Source organism: Sycon ciliatum, chromosome 7 (genome assembly GCF_964019385.1).
Source record: "Sycon ciliatum chromosome 7, ocSycCili1.1, whole genome shotgun sequence".
Lineage (NCBI taxonomy): Eukaryota > Metazoa > Porifera > Calcarea > Leucosolenida > Sycettidae > Sycon > Sycon ciliatum.
This window is the reverse complement of record NC_088649.1, coordinates 32,534,173-32,555,191: the sequence shown is the minus strand read 5'-3', so window position 1 is coordinate 32,555,191 and position 21,019 is coordinate 32,534,173. Positions and strand designations below refer to the sequence as shown.

Here is a 21,019-nt window from a genome sequence, read left to right as displayed (position 1 = left end):
AACATACAAGACGCGGAGGACGAGTTTCTGACGGCGACATACGAGACGCCGGAACGCCTCACGGTGCCGTCCGTGTACCAGGTGAGCGGCTTGAACCTGACGTTCGGTCGTCAGTGGCTGGCAGAGGATCGCGCCCAGGCGGCACGCCGACCCAGCGGCCCGACTGTGCCCACGGTGGTTGCCACGGTGACCGTGCTGGACGACTTCGCGGTGGGGCACGTGGACGTGGTGGTGGACGTGTCCCATTCCTGGCTCGGTGACCTGGAGCTGGTGCTGGAGCACGGCAGTCGTCGGCAAATGCTCGTGACGTCACCGGGCGGTCAGACGTGCGGGGAGGACGACATGCTACACACGGTGTTCTCGCAGAGCGCCGATCCACTATCGGCCATGTCGTCGTCAACGGCAACCCCGGGCGTCTGCCGCTATCAGAGCCGCGGTGTGTTCGCCAGCAGCGGCGATCTGTCTGTGTTTGCGAACGCCTCGTCGCGCGGAGCGTGGACGCTGCACGTCAGTGATCGCAATCTCGTCGAGGACAACGGAATGCTGACGGGTTTCGCCGTTCTACTGCAGCCGCTGGAGGATCACCTGATCGCAGTGAACGAACCCGTGCGACCGGCCGCCAACCTCGGCAACGGCGTCACGCAACTGTCACATGACCTGACGGTGGCGGGCAGCGGAGGACGCGTGCTGGACCTTCACGTGCGTCTGTTCCTCGAGTCGTCCTTCGCTGGCCAGCTGAACCGTGTCGTACCCACGGTGATGCTGCGCCACCCGGACGGCACCGAGGTCACGCTGGTCAATTGCTCAAGTTCCGTGTGCTCGAACGGCACAGACGAGTACAACTTCCTGGTGTTCGCCGACAACGCTACACGGTCTGCCGATGAGAACTTGATGGGCTCGTGCTGCGCTGGTGCTTCTGATATATTTGCCATGACGATGAACACGCCAATGTTCGGCTTGAATTCGTCCGTCCCGCTTACCGTCCCGGAGTGTACTGATCCGGAAACGACCAACGACTTAGTCAACATCCTGCAGCCCGTGGAGCCTCTCGCCGCCTTCAAGGGGAAACCCCTGGACGGAATCTGGACCCTGGTGATGTCGTACCCGGAGTCGTCGTGTTCGGCGGATCAGTTCGCCACGCTGCACGGCTGGGGTGTGCGTGCTCAGCGCGAGCCCAATGTCGACACGGTCTACAACGCCTCCAGCGGCATGCTGGCATTCACGGGCAGTGACGTGGCCGGAAACTACGAACGTCTTCTCCGGAGCGTCACGTACCGCAATTCCAATCCCACCGCAGAGTTCACCACCGTGCGACGAATCAGCGTGTCGGCAAGCGATGGTGCCCTGGAGTCGGCCAATGCCTGGTCCTCTGTTGTCATACATCACATTGATATCGACCTGGACCCGGATCGATCCGGCAACGCTACATCATCGCCGCACTACGCGGCAGTGTTTGTCGAGGCAGCGTCTCCGTTGTCTGTAGTCAACACGGCCTCTGCCACGCTGGCGGATGCGTCTCCTGGCCCCGCTCCCCTGTACATACTCAGCGTCAACCTAGCGCAGCCGCTCAACGGTGCCAGCGAAGGGCTGCGAGTCACCGCACAGCTGCCAATCGATTTGTTCGCGGAGTTCTCCATGGACAACTCCACACTGTCCGTGTACTCAGTAACGAATACATCGTTGAGCATTGATACCTTCCAGACAGTGCTCCGCTCTATCGAGTATTACAACACTGCTGAGGAGCTGCTCGGTGACGTACGGATGATCGACTTCAGCGTACAGGACACGGCACGCAGTGGTCTGTTCTTCAGTCTGGTGGCACGCACCAGCGTCACTCTAGCTCACGTCAACGACGCGCCGGTCCTGGACGTCAACGGGGACTTTGAGCCCCTGGGCGCCGTGTCCAACATGGTCGAGTACCGCGAGGGCCAGGGCGAGCTGCCCCTGGCGAACGTCAGCGGGGTCGTGCTGTACGACTATGATAACGACACTCTGAGTTCGGTCACGGTAACCATCACTCCTCTGCCGGACACTGCACAGTACGAAGTCATCTCGGCCGATCTTGCCATGTTTCCCAACATCTCGATGAGCAAGAACGCCACGGGTCAAGCCGAGCTAGTGCTGTTCGGAATCGACTCGGTGGAGAACTATCGCGAGGCCATTGCCACGGTAACCTACAGCAACCTGCGTAGCGGCGATCTGATTGGTCATCCGAGCACGGTGCCGCGGCGTATCAGCTTCGTCGTGAACGACGGCCTGCGGGATAGCAAGCCCACTATTGTCATGGTAACCTTTGAGGCCGTTAACGACCGTCCGCTGCTGGATTTGAACGGGGCCGGCGCTGGCATAGACTATTCGACGCGATTCACCGAAGAGCGCGGTGCAGTTCTGATCAACTCCGGCTTGACTGTGTATGACGTAGATAATGTCACGTTGAGACAGGTCACGGTGCAGATTGACAACCTCGTCGACTACGGCGACGAATACCTGTCGGTGGATTCCGTCGTCACGACTACCATGCCCTTGGACGCGCGGAGCAAGGCCAGTCGAGTGGTGACGCTGAGGCCCACGGTGGAGTACAACGCATCGACTGGCACGCTGACGGTGTCTGGCCTCGACTCGGTGCTGGAGTTTGAGCATGCTCTGAGGACGCTCAAGTACACGAATATCGCCGACGAGCCCACGCCCGTCGCCCGACGCATACGTGTGACCGCCAGCGATGGCATGCTGATGTCACCTGTAGCTATAGCGACCGTGGATGTCGTCCTGGTGAACGATTCACCCTATCTGAACGGAGCTTTCCAGGCCGAGGTGAACATCACCGAGGACGTGACAGATGCGGACAACATCGGCTCGCTCGTATCGACACTGGACGGACTGATCGACGACGACGACGTGAACGCAACGAAAGGCATCGCCATCACCGCAATCGATAACACTAACGGCATGTGGCAGATCACGTTGGACGGTGTCGCGTGGCAGTCGCTTGACAGCGGGAACATTTCTCTGCAGAACACCGTCGTGCTAATGTCTGACATGGTGACCGCCGTCAGGTTTGCACCGGATCGGGATTTTAACGGCGAAGTCCGCCTGCAGTTCCGCGCATGGGACTCCACCAGCGCTCTGGCGACAAATGGAGCGGGTGTCGATGCATCTGCAGTGTCTGCCATTAACGCGTTCAGCAACAACAGCGTGGAGCTGATCGTGAACGTGAGTCCCGTCAACGACGCCCCCGTGCTCCGCTCGCAGCCCGTGTCCTTGACAACCATCATGGAGGATGAGTATGCGTCGCGCGGTGATACAATAGTGTCGCTGCTTGGCAGCACATCAGATGTGGATCTGAGCGAACTCAGAGACGTCCGACTTCTCGGCATTGCCTTCGTTGAGCTCGAAGACGACAACGGCACCTGGCAGTACACGCAGGATGATGGCCGCACCTGGATCGCCATGGCAAACGTGTCTCGCTCGTCAGCCGTTCTGTTGCCACAGCAACCGGCGGGCGCCATGCGCGTGCGCTTCGTGCCGCTTCGCGACTTCAACGGCTGGGCGTCGTTCACGTACCTGGCCTGGGACTTGACCGTCAGTGGTGGTAGCGTGGTTGCCGATAGCAACGTGACAAGCGGCGGAGTGCAACCTGCAGTGCACATGGTGGACACCACGACCTCCGACCCGGTCACTGGCGAATTCAGCACGCAGGAGAACACGGCCACCGTGACCGTGCTTCCTGTGAACGACTCGCCTCTGCTCAGCGATGACTTGCTGTTCCAGAACCTGACCGAGGACATTGACGAGACCATCAACCACGGCACACTGGTGTCAGAGATTGTCTCCCTGGCGTACATGGACGTTGACGTGAACTACTCGGTGGGAATTGCCGTCACGAATGTGGACAATTCCAACGGCGTGTTCCAATACACGTGCGATCGCTCGTCTCTGCTCAACTGGTCCGATTTCATCGGGGATCTCGTGTACGGTCAGTATGTTCCGGCTCTGCCTCTCCTCAGTCGCGCCACGCTGCTCGCCGACTATTGCCGCGTGCGATTTTTACCGAACGAGAACTTCAACACGGAGTTCGACACGACGCACGCCGCACGCCCGAGCCGGGATGTGCCGACGCTCCGCGCCCTGGCCTGGGACAGCACGGGTCGTACGGAGAACATGACGGGACGGCACGGCGTGGATGCGGCCGCCACAGGGCCATGCGTGACGGGCACGTTCAGCTGCATTGAGCGTACGATGAGCGTGTTTGTGAGCAGCGTGAACGACATACCGGTGCTGATGCTGAACGGGAGCGCGGGCGACTACGAAGCAACCCTGGTCGAGGACACACTGGGAGTGGCCGTGGTGGGAGATGACTTGACCCTGATTGACGTCGACCACGCTCTGCTTCGGAGCGTCACGTTGATCATTCACAATTCCACCGTTCTTGCTGACCTCGCCAATGTCACTCTGGACTATTCCGACGTCAGCATAAACGACACAACATCGACCGACCCGATCTGTACGGGAGAGGCGAAACGACGCGAAGAGCTTCTTATCGACCTCGCCTCGACGTCTCTGATTGCGACCGTCCGTAGCTACTGTCCCTACGCGTTAGAACTGTCGGCTGCACGTGGACAGACGGCAACAGTGGCACAGTATCAACACGCTCTCAGGACGCTGCGCTACAACAACAGCATCGAAGAGCCGAGCGATCAGGATCGCGTCGTACTGTTCTCGGCCGACGATGGATTGGACAGGAGTGTGCTACGCTACACAGTGCTTCACCTGCAACTGGTCAACGATGTACCATCGCTGGATCTGAACGGAGACGAGATCGACCTGCACTACTTCCTGAACTACACGGAGGGTGACGGGGCAGTGCCGATAGTGGACACCACCGGACTGCGCGTGCTGGATCACGACAACACAGTGTTGCAGTGGGCACGCATCGACCTCGTCAACGCCCCCGATCAACAGAACGAGCACATCAACGCCACAGTGCCCGCGGGCAGTGGCATCACGGCCGACTTTGACGTCGCCAACAACACACTGATGCTGCGAGGACAGGCACCACTCACCACGTACGAACAGGTACTCAGAACTGTCACGTACACGAATCGCGAGGCCGATACCGGCTACCCGTCCGACTCCGACCGGCACGTCGATTTCTACATCAGCGACGGCGTTGCCATTAGCAACGTGGCCACGGCACACATTGTGTTCACGCGCGTCAACGACAAGCCATATTTGGATCTGAACGGCGACGTGGCCGGGCAAGACTACACGCAGTGGTTCTTCGAGGAGCGCGGACCCGTCAAGGTAACCGATGGCGACGTCATGATCGTCGACATTGACAACGCCACGCTGGAATCGGTCACTGTGGAGATCGTGAACGTTCTAGACGTCACGTACGAGGTTCTGGCCGTCAGCAATCTGGTTGACACGGAAACGCTCAGCACGAACGCGTTCAACAAGCAACGTGTGGTGCAGCGCACGCTGATCACGCCGAACACGACGTACGATTATGTTACCGGGGTGATGGTCATACGGGGACTTAAGACGCTGGACGAGTACCGACGAGTACTGGCCACGCTCACGTACAACAACCTGCAGGACGAGCCGGATTTCACTCCGCGACAGATCACGATCACGCTGAACGACGGCCTCCTGGATAGCATCACTCGCACCACCACCATGAATATCGTACCGATCAACGACTCCCCGGTGCTGAGCGAAACCATGACCCTCATACATCCTCTCATCAACGAGGACGTCTCGGCGAGTATGGCCGCAAATCCTGGCTTCAGCGTCGAGTCAATGGCGAGTGCTCTGATCAGCGATGATGACGATATTCGAAACCCCGCACCGGAAAAGGGTGTAGCCATTGTGGCCATCAACAACACGAATGGACGCTGGGAGTACCGTGACCTGTCGTTGTCGGCGTTTGCGCCGATCCCGGTTATGACATCGTATGACTTCGCATTGCATCTGCATGCCACTACGGCCAGTGAGCTGCGATTCGTGCCCAACCTGAACTACCACGGACCCAGCACACTCGAGTTTGTCGCCTGGGATCGCTCCAACTCGTATCCGGACGGATCTATCACCACAGCAACCGCTGTCAACGCAACAGACGCGTACAGCGCCAATAGTCGCGTTCTGGAGTTAACTGTAGTGCCGGTGAACGATGCGCCGCTTATCAATGTCAACGCCCCCATCGCCATGGCAACAATCATGGAGGACGACCGCAACTCGTCCGGCACCGATGTGGCCGTCTTGCTGGGTGCGTGGAGTGATGATGTCGACGTTGTCACACCGGAGAATCGCGGTATTGCCGTGGTCGCCACGGATACACTTGATGGCAGCTGGGAATTCACCGTTGACGGCGGTATCACGTGGCGCCAGGTCGGATCAGTAACTTCCGGCGCGGCTCTCGTTCTAGGGAATTCCCCTACCGGTAGCAACCGCATACGATTCCTTCCGTTGCTGGATTTCAACGGACAAGTCACCGTGTCGTACAAAGTCTGGGATCGCAATAGTACAGAAGCGAGCGGAACGCAGAATGTTGATACGAACACAAACATTGTTACTGGGCCATTCAGTAGTGGTGTTACCAAGGCAACACTGACAGTTGACCCGGTGAATGACTCACCGCGCTTGACGGCTAACGTGGAGCTGACTCGCATTCCCGAAGATCCATGTAAGATATGCAAGTAGGTGTGTGTTTGGGGGGGGGGAGGTTGTGTGTGTGTGTGGGGGGGGGGGGGGGGGGGGGATTGTGTGTGTGTGTGGGGGGGGGGGGGGTGTTTGTGTGTGGTGTGTTTATACGTGCATGTATGTGTGTATGTGGTGGGGGGGGGGGGGGGGGGGGGGATTTTCTGCCTATCTTTTATCCATCCTGGCACGAGGGAAACATGGATGCAGTGTATGGGATTTCGGTCTTTGACCACTTTGTGGTGGGTCTGATCTACTCACCTCCCACCGCTTTAGGAGCTGCATCTGCGCCTTGATCCAAGAGGGTGGTGGCGTTCCTGCGGATGCGGAAAACTGGGCCTTTGGCAGAGTCTCACGCGAACCGTGATTTTTTTTATTTTTTTATTTTTTTTTATCCATCGACGCACACGGCTTCACTTTCTTTCGACTTCCCCAATAATAAACTGTTTTGGTTGTGTCCGAAATATGACAATAGCTTGTCTAGTGTGTGGTGGGGGGGGGGGGGGGGGTATTCACCCAAGATCCCCAGGAACAAGAGGGTAAACGCTCATTGTTAGTACCATGTACGAAAGGTTCATACACCACCGTGTACTGTGCCGCTCCATTGCTATCTACGAGTCTCGAAGGGAGAGCGCTCACTGATCATTCTAATCCTGTACCTCTCTGTACTCGAGCCGTTGAGCACACACTTCCTGACACCGCTATCAACTAAATGTTGTAACGTTTCATGTATGCCGCTCCATTGCCAGAAGTAATCACAATGGACCCATTGCGCAATGACGTGATGTGTATCGTAAACACTTCACACACACAGCCACCTGGGCATGGTCGTCTGGGGTGTTGAACAGTGCATTGCTGATCCCAGTGTACTCACATAACACCGCACACAGCCACCTGGGCATGGTCGTCTGGGGTGTTGAACAGTGCATTGCTGATCCCCGCGTACTCACATAACACCGCACACAGCCACCTGGGTATGGTCGTGTGGGGTGTTGAACAGTGCATTGCTGATCCCAGCGTACTCACATAACACCCCACACAGCCACCTGGGTATGGTCATCTGGGGTGTTGAACAGTGCATTGCTGATCCCAGCGTACTCACATAACACCCCACACAGCCACCTGGCCATGGTCGTCTGGGGTGTTGAACAGTGCATTGCTGATCCCAGCGTACTCACATAACACCCCACACAGCCACCTGGCCATGCTCGTCTGGGGTGTTGAACAGTGCATTGCTGATCCCAGCGTACTCACATAACACCGCACACAGCCACCTGGGCATGGTCGTCTGGGGTGTTGAACAGTGCATTGCTGATCCCAGTGTACTCACATAACACCGCACACAGCCACCTGGCCATGCTCGTCTGGGGTGTTGAACAGTACATTGCTGACCCCAGCGCACTCACAAGCATTACTCATACCTTCCATATTTGGCAAAGCAATGGGTCCATTGGGAGAGTGCTCACTTATTGTTGTCCTCTTACCGTTGCGGACACACACTCACACCCTGACCTGAGCTGTGCTGGTTGGCTGTCTTCCCCATGCAGTCGTGAACACGGGTGACTTTGTGTCGGCACTCCTTGCGTCCGTATGGTCCGATCAAGAGCTGTTCAACCAGCGCGGAGTAGCTGTGACAGGTAAGATGCATTCCGGGTATGCTTCAATGTGTTGTTCTCCCTATTTCAAGGCTGAACAGACATTGTTTTTTATTGTGTTGGTGGTGGATTCAGAAGTGGGGGTTGGGGAGGGGGGGGGGGTGGGGGAGGGGAGAGAAGGTAGCCTGGGCCCTTGATTTGCATCATAAGTGACTGATGGCAGTCCGAGAACTGTACTTTTAAAATTAACGAGCTATTGCCTACATTTTTGTCTCCAAGGAAACTGATTATGCAACCTGTACTATTCTCATATCTTAGTAGTCAGAGGAGTAATTATGCCAATTATCAAACTTACTTGTTTAGACATGGGTGCAGCAGATGGGATTTTCAGCTTTTAACACTCTCTTTTGGGTCTGATCTACTCGCCTCCCACCGCTTTAGGAGCTGCATGTGCGCCTTGATCCACATAGGTGTGGTGGAGTTCCAACGGATGCAGAAAACTCAGTTCAACTGAGTAACGTTATAACGCAAATCGTGAATTTTGTTGTTGTTTAGAGGGGAGGTATACCCTAATATTAATTTGTCATCAGTTGTAGTCTTCTGGGTGCTGAGTCGAATGGTCTTGGACCGAGGAAGCTGCGACGCTCCCTTCCTACTTGAATCCCAATCGAACTCGCGCACTTCCACCGAAACTGGGTGACTGCGCCCTACTAGATGGGGATTTGTATGCAAAAGGTCACTAAAAGCGCCATTTCGTTCTTATAAAAGCACGGATGACCGCGATTGGCCGATATGTTGTAGTCTTTTGGACGCTGAGTCGACTGGTTTTGGTCCGAAAAGGCTGCGATGCAGCGTTCCTCCTTTATTCCCAATCGAACATGGTTGAACGAGCGGTCACGTGCTCCTGGGTGCCCAAATCACCTGGTCACCGCGCCAGCAGGCGACAACTTTCACAACAAGGTTCAACTCGAGTTCAACTCGAGTGACAGGACTGCACCCAAAAAAGGTCAAACAGGCTGGTAAGTTGTAACCTGCAGGCACGGTGACCAGGTGACTGGTGTACGCAGGAGCACGTGACCGCTTGTTCAACCATGTTCGATTGGGAATAAAGGAGGAACGCTGCATTGCAGCCTTTTCGGACCAAAACCAGTCGACTCAGCGTCCAAAAGACTACAACATATGGGCGTATCGCGGTCATCCGTGCTTTTATAAGAACGAAATGGCGCTTTTAGTGACATTTTGCATACAAATCCCCATCTAGTAGGGCGCAGTCACCCAGTTTCGGTGGAAGTGCGCGAGTTCGATTGGGAATAAAGGAGGAAGGGAGCGTCTCAGCTTCCTCGGACCAAGACCATTCGACTCAGCACCCCGAAGACTACAACTGGTGAAAATTTGTATTTAGGGTATACTTTCCCTTTAAACCTGCCCTAAATGTACCCGCATTGTTTGTGCATTCACATGATATAGGGATAGTTGTGTGAGGATTGCCTTGGCTTTGCAACGTGCATGAAATGCAGCGATACAACAATGACCTAGCTGGTAGTATCTGTTCTCTTCTGCCCTTGTGACCTAGGTATATACAATGGCGCTGCACGTAGCTATGGAGAATGGCAGTATACCTGTGCACCAGGTGGTCAGCTGACTTGGGAACTGTTCAAGGGTGACGTCACCTATGGTGTAGTCCATCCTCGTGATCCTCTGCCCGAGAAGGCAACGGTGCTGGGACCGGGATGTCGCGTCAGGTGAGTTGTTGCTGCACGGTGTTCTCAGCATGTTGGGGGTGCTTGTGTGTGTGTGGGGGGGGGGGGGGGGGGGTGCGTGTATGTGTGTGTGTGTGTGTATGTGTGTAGGTGGGCGTGTGTGGGTGTGGGTGGGCGTATGTATGTGTGTGGGTGTATGTGTGGGTGGGCGTATGTATGTGTGTGGGTGGGCGTGTGTCAGTATCTCAGTATGTTTGCATGTCTATTCCAAGTGATGTACTTTAGAAGAGCATGCCGCTGCGACCTGGCCTTTCAAAAGAACATGGACCGCATCAGGGAGTTCCCGCCGATGCTTGTACTTAAGCTTGCATACCGGCCGGTTGCTAAATGTCAAAAAGGCAGTGTGTCTGGTGCAAACCATTATGATAAGATGATTTTATGCATGTAAAGCTCTTTGTGTCCATCGTAGTCTTAGGCCTGATTTCTGTTCCCTACTGTGTTGTGTTTGAATGCAGATTCAATCCGGCGGCAGACTACAACACTGAGTTTGATAACACGGGTGCAGCACGACCGCAGACCGACCGCCCGTCTCTCTCGCTGAAGGCCTGGGACTTGACGTCGGGCGTTGCCGCCGGAACGTACGGCGTGGACACCCGCTCCACGCCGGACGACCACACGAACGCGTACAGCCAGAACGTCACGTACGCCTACATCAGCATCACTAGCGGAGCCGACGCTCCAGTTCTGGTTGTCGGGGGCAACACTAGCACGTATACGGTGACGTACGTTGAGCCAATTCCGCCGACGCGCACCGTACTCCCCGTACTCGTTACATCACCAATGCTCTCACTATCGGACGCCGACAACGCCTCGCTGCACTCCGTAACTGTTGTCTTGACAACGCCGGATAACAGCACGTACGAACAGCTACGATTCAACACGGCGGGTACAGGCCTCGTCATCAATGCACTGCCCTCCGTAGCTACGTCACTCGTGCTGCAGATCGCACCCTCCACGGGACAGCGAGCGCCGATCGGTGAATTCCAAGCCGTGCTGCGAACAATGACCTACGAGAACAGTGTCGAAGAACCGGACGCGGTCAATCGCCTTATCACGTATGATATATTTGATGACGTCACTTTCTCATCGTTCACGAGCACGGTCAAGATCGAGCTGCGTAACGACCCACCGGAGTTGGATCTGGACGTCAACGCAGCGGGCGCTAACAATCTCATTTCCTACACGGAGGGTGACGGCGCCAAAGAGGTCTTCACGTCGTCATCGCAGTTTTCCCTGCTCGACTACGACAGCACGATGCTGAGCAGCGTAACGGTGACGATCCGCGAGGCGTTTGACAGCGCCTACGAGGTCCTTGCTGTCAACGATACTCTAGGCACATCCATCGCGGTGGCGTACAACGGCTCGACCCTGCACCTGACCGGACCAGACACCGTGCTCAATTTCCGGACTGTTCTCACCACGCTGACGTATTCGCACACAAACTTCATGCCGGGCAACCCGGACATGAGCACTCGCTTCCTCGACTTCGTGGTCAGCGACGGCAAGAACGTTTCCTTGCCCGCCGCAACCATGGTTACATTCACCGCCATCAACGATCGCCCATATTTGGACCTGAACGGGAACGCGAGCGGTGTGGATTTCTCCGTACGCATGAAGGAGCAACAGGGTCCGGTCGTGATCGCGGCGCCTGACGCGTTCATCATCGAAGTCGACAACACGACGTTATACACGGCGACCGTACGCATCACCAACCTGCTGGACGGCGAGTTCGAGAGTCTGCGTGTGAGCAACGTACGCGACTACAGCGACAACATAACAGCGCGAATGCTGACCGTCACCAACATCTACCCAATGCAAGTGTACGATAACACCACTGGAACGCTCGTCGTCAGCGGGCTACACTCCATCGTGGAGTACGAGAAGGTTCTGCGTACGGCACGCTACAACAATCGCCGTGACGAACCGCACCTGACGACGCGTCGCATCGAGTTCGTTCTCTCGGACGGCCTGCTCGACTCCGTCCCGGTGTACGCCGACGTAGTGTTTGATGCGATCAACGACTCGCCCTACTTCCATGCGGGTGTGCCGGTTAGCGAGCCACACATTAACGAGGACACTGCGGATACCAGTAACCCCGGCGTATCGGTGGAAGAGCTGCTGCAGCCGCTAGTCGGGGACGACGATCGGCAGAGCGTTCTTGGCTTGGCCGTGGTCGGTGCAGACAGCTCCAATGGCCAGTGGCAATACACAGTGGACTATGCCGACAACACCACACTGTTCAATGGCAGCATGGGTAACGATACATTCGCAGGAAACAATACCGACGCCGACGACAATGCCACCATGTTCAGCGCAAGCTGGCAGAGCATTCCGGGAGCAGTTGCCACGACAACGGCCGTCCATCTCCGCGGCGACGGAGATCGCGTTCGAATCCGCTTCGTTCCCGACCGGGACTTCAACGGGCCTGTCGAGCTGCGGTTTGTGGCGTGGGATGCTACGAATGGTGTGCAGGACGGTGGAGTGAGCAACGCTGCGGACGTGGGTCTGCTGGATGCGTATAGTAACACAACGCGTACGATGACGCTGACAGTGGACCCGATCAACGATGCCCCCATCCTCACCACCACACTGTTCAATCTGTCCAGCATACTAGAGGACAACAGGAATGCGTATGGCAATACCATCCAGTACCTTGTCACTAACGCCATTGACGTGGACACGGAATCCTCGCAGGAGTTTGGCATCGCGATCGTCGGCACGGACGAACACAACGGCACCTGGGAGATCACCGTCGACAACGGCGTCACATGGACGACACTTTCGAACATCAGCTGGCTCAGCGGCACCGTGATGAAGTCACGACCTGTGCTGCAGCACCGCATTCGTTTCTCGCCGACGCTCGACTTCCACGGTCAGGCGTCGTTCACGTTTGTCATCTGGGATCTGACGGACGGCTTTGCTTCCGGCAATCGTGATGTCGACGTTCTCAGTGCCGACGCCGTGACAGGAGCGTACAGCACTCGCACGGCTAGCGCAGTCGTTACGGTCGAGGCCGTTAACGACAGTCCGGTACTGCTCGCCGGTGCTCACCTGGACACCATCCTCGAGGACGTTGCCGTTGACGATAACACCGGGACGAGCATCACGGACATTCTCTCTGGTGCTTACACAGATGTGGACTTTGACGCTGTGACAGGTCTTGCCGTCATTGGCGTTGACAACCGTTTCGGTCACTGGGAATACTCCTGCCCCGGTGCCATTGGCGGGGGACATAATTTCACACGATTTATCGGCGACCTCCAGTACGGGGTTATTGTTCCGCCCAATCCACGACCCGAGAAAGCAACGCTGCTGGCTGGCGACTGTCGAATCCGCTTCCTACCCGTGTTGAACTTCAACACGCTGCGCGATTTGAACGGAGACCTGAGACCCATCGGCGACCGACCCTTCATCACCATCCGGGGTTGGGACCGAACGGGCATTAGCGCCGGCAGGTCGGGTCGTCACGGGCAGGACACGACCTATAATAACGACAGCCACCTGAACGAGTTCAGTGCGGCCACTCACGCGGCCACGATTCAGATCACGTCGATCGACGATCACCCACTCCTTTCGCTCAGCTCCGCGAGTCCGTTCCGATTTGTCGCAAACTACGTGGAAGACTCCCAGTTCGTGCGGATCGTTCAACCCGACGAACTGACTCTGCGCGATCAAGACCACAGTCGAATGGAGCAGATCACGTTGACACTGGAACGAGTCTACGACGTGGATAACGAATCAATAACGCTGCAACCTCCGGTCGGTTCGTCGGTTTCGTATGATCCGACCACTGGCTTGGCTCTGATTAGTTTCAACAACACAGTCACCGAGCAGCTCATAATAACACTGCAACAAGTACCTGTCTTGGATGACAGTGCCAACGCAGGTAATCCCGACTCGGGCTTGGGTAACGGCACAATTGACGGTGGAAACGCCACGATGGATGGTGGAAATGCCACGATGGATGGTAATTCTACACTAGATGGTAATGCTACAATGGACGGTAATGCCACAATGGATGGTAATGCTACAATGGATGGTGGCAACTCCACGCTGGGTGGAGACAACGCCACGATTTTGTACTACCAACTCAAACTAGTGATCAGGTCAGCCACACAGCAGCGGCGAGTCAGCAAGGAGAGCTATGAGGCACTGCTCCGTACCCTGGTCTACATCAATCACAACACTGAGCCGAACAACACCGCAAGACTCATCACGTTCGCCGTGGACGATAGTGAAATCACTGACCGGCGGGCGTCGACGGAGTTACTCACGACGCTACTCGTGGACAACGCGCCGGAATTGAATTTGACAGACACGGAGCTTTCGTTCACCGAGAACCAGGCGGTGCCGATCGTTGACCTCACACCCGGACTCTCGCTGTACGACTACGATCACAACGTGTTCTACGGCATGTCGGGCGCCATGGCAGTGCTCAGTCCCGCGCCGTTGAGCACCAATGAGACGCTCAGTGTCGACTCGGATTTGCTGAACCTGACAAACATCTCGGCTGTGTTCAGTGCCAGCTCCGGCGTGCTGTCTCTGAGCGGACTGGACACGATATCACGCTGGGAGTCCGTGTTGCAGACCATCATGTATACGAACACGGAGACCGAACCGCAGCCTCACAACCGCACCGTCACCGTGCGAGTGACCGACTCAGCCGGGCTCGTCAGCAACGACATCACAATCCACGTGCTCATGAACCTGATCAACGATCGCGTTCCCACCATCGCCATACCCGGTCCGTTCAGCGTGCGTGAGCATCCGAAGAACGCCACAGCAATCGGAGGTGGACTTGTGCTCGCCGATGCGGACAGCGGTGGATTCTACCAGCACAGTGTCACCATAGTAATCAGCAATGGGATGGACGGCAGTGCTGAGAGAATTCGTATGCTGAATGTGCCGGAGAGTATTAACGTCAGTGCATCTCTGTACACGCTTGATCTGATTGGTCCGGCGAGCATTGCCGACTTCCAGCAGGCGTTGTCCTCGCTCACCTACATCAACACGGCCGAGGAGCCCAGCCCGGAGGTGCGCATGATCTCCGTGCAGGCGAATGACGGGGTGTTCGACAGCGCTGTCGACTTCATCTACGTGTTTATCAACCTGACCAACGACCTTCCGGTGTTGGATCTGAATGGACCGCAGCAACCTGGATTCAACATGATGGTGAACTACCAAGAAGGTATTGGCCCGGTCAGCATCGTCAGTCGACAACCGGCAATGAACGTCAGCGGTGTGAACGATACGCTTGGAAACGGCACCGCTATGTCGGTCATGTCGGAGCTTACGGTTTCCGATAACGATCACGGTGAGCTGATCAGTGCGATCATCGAACTCGATCAAGTGCCGGACGCTCCGAATGAACTGCTGGATGCCACGGTGGATAATTCAAACATTAGCCTATCGTACGACGCACAGTCCGGTCGTCTGATGCTGAACGGAACGGACACCCTGGCCAACTACCAGCGGGTGCTGAGATCCGTAACGTACGAGCACGTCGAGTCCGACCCGGGCCACCCGGACACACGACCGCGCAACGTAACGTTCATCGTAAACGACGGCTCTCACGCCAGCGTCCCCGTGTGGGCGCTAGTCACCTTTGAGGCGGTCAATGACGCGCCGATCCTGGATTTGAACCCACCGGACGCAGCAACGACATCATTCACGGCTACGTTTACCGAAGAAGCCGGCTCGGTGGCCATTGTTGATACCATGGCAACCCTGGAGGACATCGACTCTGCCCAGATCGAGTCGCTGACGGTACTCATACTGAACGTTCTCGATCCGACCTACGAGATCTTGTCGTTTGCGCTGACGCCACAGCTGCAGACGGTGTTCTCCGACGGAAATCTAACATACGACTCCTGGTCCGGACAGCTCAGCATGGTGCAGTCCGCTCCTGTCGCCGACTACCAGGCTCTACTCCGCACGCTTCGCTATGACAACGGTCGCGACGAGCCTGACTTCCGCGATCGCGTTGTCCAGGTGATCGCCAACGACGGAGCGCTTGACAGCACGCCGGTGTTTGCCATGGTGAACATGGCCGCCGTCAACGACCCACCACGTCTCAATATCACGGACAGTGTGGATGGTGTGTACCAGGTTAACTTCACAGAAGGAGACGTACCGCTGGCGATTGCGGACATGGCCAGTTTGCTGATCGAAGACGACGACGACGAATACCTCACGGAGCTGCACGTGTCCACGTCGGGTGTGCGCGATCCTGGCTTCGAGGCCGTCTTCGTAGACTCCGCATCTCTCCCGGAGAACTTCACCACGATGGTGGACATGGAGGATGGCTGTCCGTTGCCCGGGATGGGCCGCACGGACCTGACCATCAACATGAACTTGTCGATAGCCGAGTGGACGGCGGTGCTTTCCGCGCTGCGCTACTGCAACCAGGACGAGCACCCGGTGAGCGCCGACAGACACATCACGATGTTCCTGCGCGACCCCAGCGGTGCCATGACAACCACACGCCGCACTGTGGTGCGCATGCAGCACGTGAACGACCCACCGTACCTCAACGTCAGCGACGTCATACCGGAACGCGTGCTGCTTCTCGAGGACCAGAATCACAGCGTTCCCGTGCTGTTCGCCTACGCAGATCACGAGGAAGTGCTCGACGGTACCGCGATCCGTATCGTCGAGCAGCCCACGCCGGGTCGGGTTGTGGTGAATGTGGCGAAGGGCTCCCTGGACTTCTACCCCAAGCTCGACGACATCGGCAACAGAACGGTCGTCTACAAGATCTGTGACCAGGACGGCGACTGTTCGGAGGAGGACAACATCACGTTCGTCCTGCGGCCCGAGAACGATCGTCCGCGCGCCGTGGAGCCGCTCACACTTGTCATCGATGAGGATACGCCGATGGTGGTGAACTTATCCGATTACTTCAGCGATGCAGAAGATGACCTGTTGGAGAACGGATTCCCGCAGGTCAACGTTGCTAGCATCGGCGGAGCCACGAAGTTTACATTCTGGTTGTCCGGTCTCTATCTGACGGTGACACCGTTTCCGAACGACAACGGACAGGATCTGCTGAGCTTCACGGTGTGTGACAGCGCCGGCCTCTGCACGTTCATCGAGGTTACCGTGACGATCAACCCGGTTAATGATCTCCCGTCGGCCACCGCGCTGGGCGGTGCGCCGGTGCAGACGGAGTCTACAAACGAGGACACTCCGTTGCTGATACCGATCACAGTGGGTGACCTGGAGGATCGCGCCTTCCTTAACGTGACCGTCGTCGAAGTCGGACACGGAACTGCGGTGCCGGACACGACACAGCTCTCGACGCGCGTGCGCACTTCGGACAACATCTGGCTGCAGAGCATGCACCTGCTGTTCCGTCCTGAGCTTAACTACTACGGGGACGCTGCATATGTTGTCTACTCGGTACGTGATAGCGATAACGGAACAGACACAGCCCGAATCAACATCACCGTATTCTATCAGAATGACGCTCCCGTGTTCAACATTCGCACGCTGGATACGGCCGAGGACACCGCACTGAGCGTGAGCCTGCCCACCGCGTTGGACATTCAGGACACCGAGGACGTGGTCTTCACCAACAACATCACGCTGCTAAGCGACGCGAGTAATGGTACGGTCACGTACGACCCGCTCACTGGCACTCTCCTGTACGTGCCGCACCTGAACTTTTTCTCGCGTCCGACGGCACGTGTGGAGTTCGTCATGCAGGTGTGCGACACGAACGCCGTCAATCCGGCCGGGCATCTCTGCACGAACGCGACGATCACGATCAACGTGACGTCGGTGAATGACGTCCCCTTGGCGCCCGCCCTCGCGATGACCGTCGAGGAAGAAAGCAGCGGCACTATCGACCTGTACTCGTATCTGTTCGACGTGGAGGACGGTAAACCACCGATCGCTGGCGTCACGCTAGACCTGGCAAACACGGCAAAGGGAACGGCGATATACGATTCGTCGACCGGCGTAATGACCTACACAACGAGTCCGGGCGCGTTTGGTGCCGACGTTGTCCACTACAGCGTCTGCGACTCGGAGAACGCTTGCAACACCAGCGGTGTCATCATGGTGACTATCTCCCCGTACAACGACGCACCAGTGGCCGGCAACTTCTCTCACAAGTCTCGCGAGGACGACTTCGACCTGATCGCCATCTACGAGCACATCGGGGATAATGATACGCAGAGCAATCGAGATGACCTGCTTGCCGAACTGAAAATAGCGCTGATCGACACCACCGGAGCGTACCAATCACAGCTCTCCAGCGCACAGAGTGGGCTGCTGCGTGTGTACCAGGTGCATGGCATTATCACGTATCAGGCGCCTAACAACTACGTCGGGTTCGACACGTTCAAGTACTCGGTGTGCGATCGCTGCGACCCGCGTCGCAACGTGGAGCTAGGGCGCACCAGCGTGATTGATCCGCCGTGTATTCGCCAGCTCACCAGCAACGGTGGTAGTTACACGACACCGGGCAGCAGCGTGTACATCACCTGCAGTGAGGCCGAGGTGGACCTCCGTGTGGTCAATGTCAACGACGTGCCGACCGTACGCGACATCAGCGTTACCACGACAACTCAAGCGTCGGTGTTGATCTCGCCGCTGACGATGTCCGTGCGTAATGGCAAGTTCACCGACGCGTCGGCGTTCGTGTACGATCGGGACGACAAGCAGGGTGACGACGCGGCGAGCATCGGCCTCGACCTCACCCTGTTCAATCTGTCGCCGCGCACCGACATCAACACAACGCACCTGGCCGCGGTGTCCACACCCGTCAACGGCACGGTTGCCACGGAATACGACACGGCCACGTCTGGCATTGCTCGCCTTCGCTACACACCGCGACCGGGCACGTACGGGTACGACAGCTTCCAGTTTGAGGTCTGTGACCTGCCGGTGACTGGCGTCAAGGCTGCGTCCTGTACTAAGGCTACGGCTCGCGTGTACGTCGCTCTACCGGGGCCCAAAATCGTCAGCGTCACGGCATTGGGGGATGTCGGTGTTGCCGAATCCAATCAGGACTCCAAGTTCTCGCGTCAGGATCGTATCACAATCGAGTTTAGCGAGGCTACTAATTTGGCGCCCGTCGGTGAGCTCAACAAAGAGTTTGATACGTATGATATTGACCAGCTGCTGCTGTTTGCCGATCCGTTCATCAATCCGGTGACTGTGAATAACCGTTACAGTGCATCGTGGACGACGAGCAGGACGCTGCAAATCAACATCGTCGACGAAGGCTACCCTCAGCCGAACATCACGGCGGGTGTCTGGAAGGTCGGGGTCAACTCTTCCGTCGCGCCTTGCAACGGCTTCGATCCCGTCACAAATATCCCGTACTCACAGAACGAGAAGAGCAAATACTGCCTGTTAACTGCCGATGGACTCAGCTTGCACACCGTACAAGATGTAGCCGCACTGCCGACTCTCACCGGCACGTTCGGCAGCAAGATACCGTCGGTGAACGACGTCATCTATCGCAGTACCGGAGTGGATCCTCTTGTGGTCGAGGGCGCCACCGAAGACTACTTTGGGCCGGGGTCCGAGATCCTCGTCTACCTGAAACCGCCCCTCAGCGCCCCACAGCTTGAGGAGCTGTGCTGGAACACGGCTGATGTCGTCTTTAACTACAACACACAGTCTTCGCTCGGCGAGGGTACGGAACTAGGGCTGAGCAGCTGTGCTAACGTGATGGCCGATGGAACCAACGCTGCCATGGTGGAGCAGCCGACCAGCGGTGCAGAACTGCCGAGACTCTCCGGCGAGCGCAAGAAGAGAAGCCTGTCTGCTGACGACGTGCTCGGTCGTAGCAAACGTCAGACGGAGTCGAGCCTCTCCGCGCAGCCCGTGGCATCGCAGATCATCCTGTTCGTGCGCATGTACGACAGCCAGGGTGTGTCGCCGGTGACGAATCCCAACGAGTTTGTCACTCGCGTTCGCCAGAGCTTGAATCTGGACACCATGCGGCGGGTGGCGTACAGAGATGACACCAGCGGTGAACCAGCACAACCGGTCTTCGCTCCGGCTCTCTACCAGCAACACACATCGGACAACACGCCGATCGCAACCAGTTTCTTCGCCGCTGATCCGGACAATAACGACAATGTATACGGTGTCGGTGATACGCTGACCATCGTGTTCGACCGCCCCACCGACCGTCCACTCGTCGGACTAAAGTCACAGATCCTGCAGATCTTGAACTTCTCCACTCCGATCGGCACGGACTATGCCGGCAGCTGGATAAGCACAGACACGTTGGTCATCACAATCACGAATATTGATGCTATAGCAACTGAAAATCTACCAAAGTTGGGCTCATTGAAGTTCACCTTTAAAGAACCCACGCTTACAAACCGCCTGCCTTCCTCGTCGAGTTATCTACCGTTCAGCCGGCCAAACTGCATTGGTACTAACGTGTGCGGTGGAAACGAGACGTCTGCTACTATCGGCGTGTGCGCCATGGGCAGCACGTCGTGTCGTGCTACCGGCCTGGGACCGACGCTGGAGGGAGATTTCGGTACGGGTGCCGGACTGCCGAGCACGCAGAGCATCTGGTGGATCTCTCTCATTATCCTGCTGGTGGTGATTGTGGCTCTGGGCGCCGGATACGCCATACACCGCCATCACAAGAACGCGGCGTTCCGACGCGAGGCCATGCGCTGGGTCCGTCGCTGGCAGCACGACCCGGATGCCAAGGGAAAGGACCGTAAGGTGCCCTTGACCAAACCGCCCGCGCCACACGAGCCCTGGAGCCGTCCGACCGGCATCGGGCCGATGCGCGACGTGCCGGATCCGTTCGAGAACCTCCCGGCGGTGGCTGACTCTGGTGTGGCTGGACCTCTCAGCGGTCTCGGCTCTCGCACCACCAGCCAAACATCTGGCGTTGTGGACTTCCAGCCGCGTAGACAGCCGAGCATTACCGGTGATCTGGGACTGGCAGGGGCCGCATCTCTCAATAGATCGGTGAGTACGAGT

The 21,019-nt window shown here is 57.1% G+C and overlaps 1 protein-coding gene across 1 annotated transcript in view; it reads left to right on the top strand.

Moving 5' to 3' along the window:
• Positions 1-21,019, top strand: part of LOC135821347 (uncharacterized) — a 39,844-nt gene that overhangs the window by 16,094 nt on the left and 2,731 nt on the right. Inside the window, exons 14-17 of the mRNA XM_065334416.1 lie at positions 1-6,682; positions 8,244-8,333; positions 9,865-10,033; positions 10,507-21,007. The exon at positions 1-6,682 is cut by the window's left edge and continues 509 nt beyond it. Coding sequence (XP_065190488.1) covers positions 1-6,682; positions 8,244-8,333; positions 9,865-10,033; positions 10,507-21,007 — 17,442 coding nt within the window. The remainder of the gene's footprint in view (positions 6,683-8,243; positions 8,334-9,864; positions 10,034-10,506; positions 21,008-21,019) is intronic.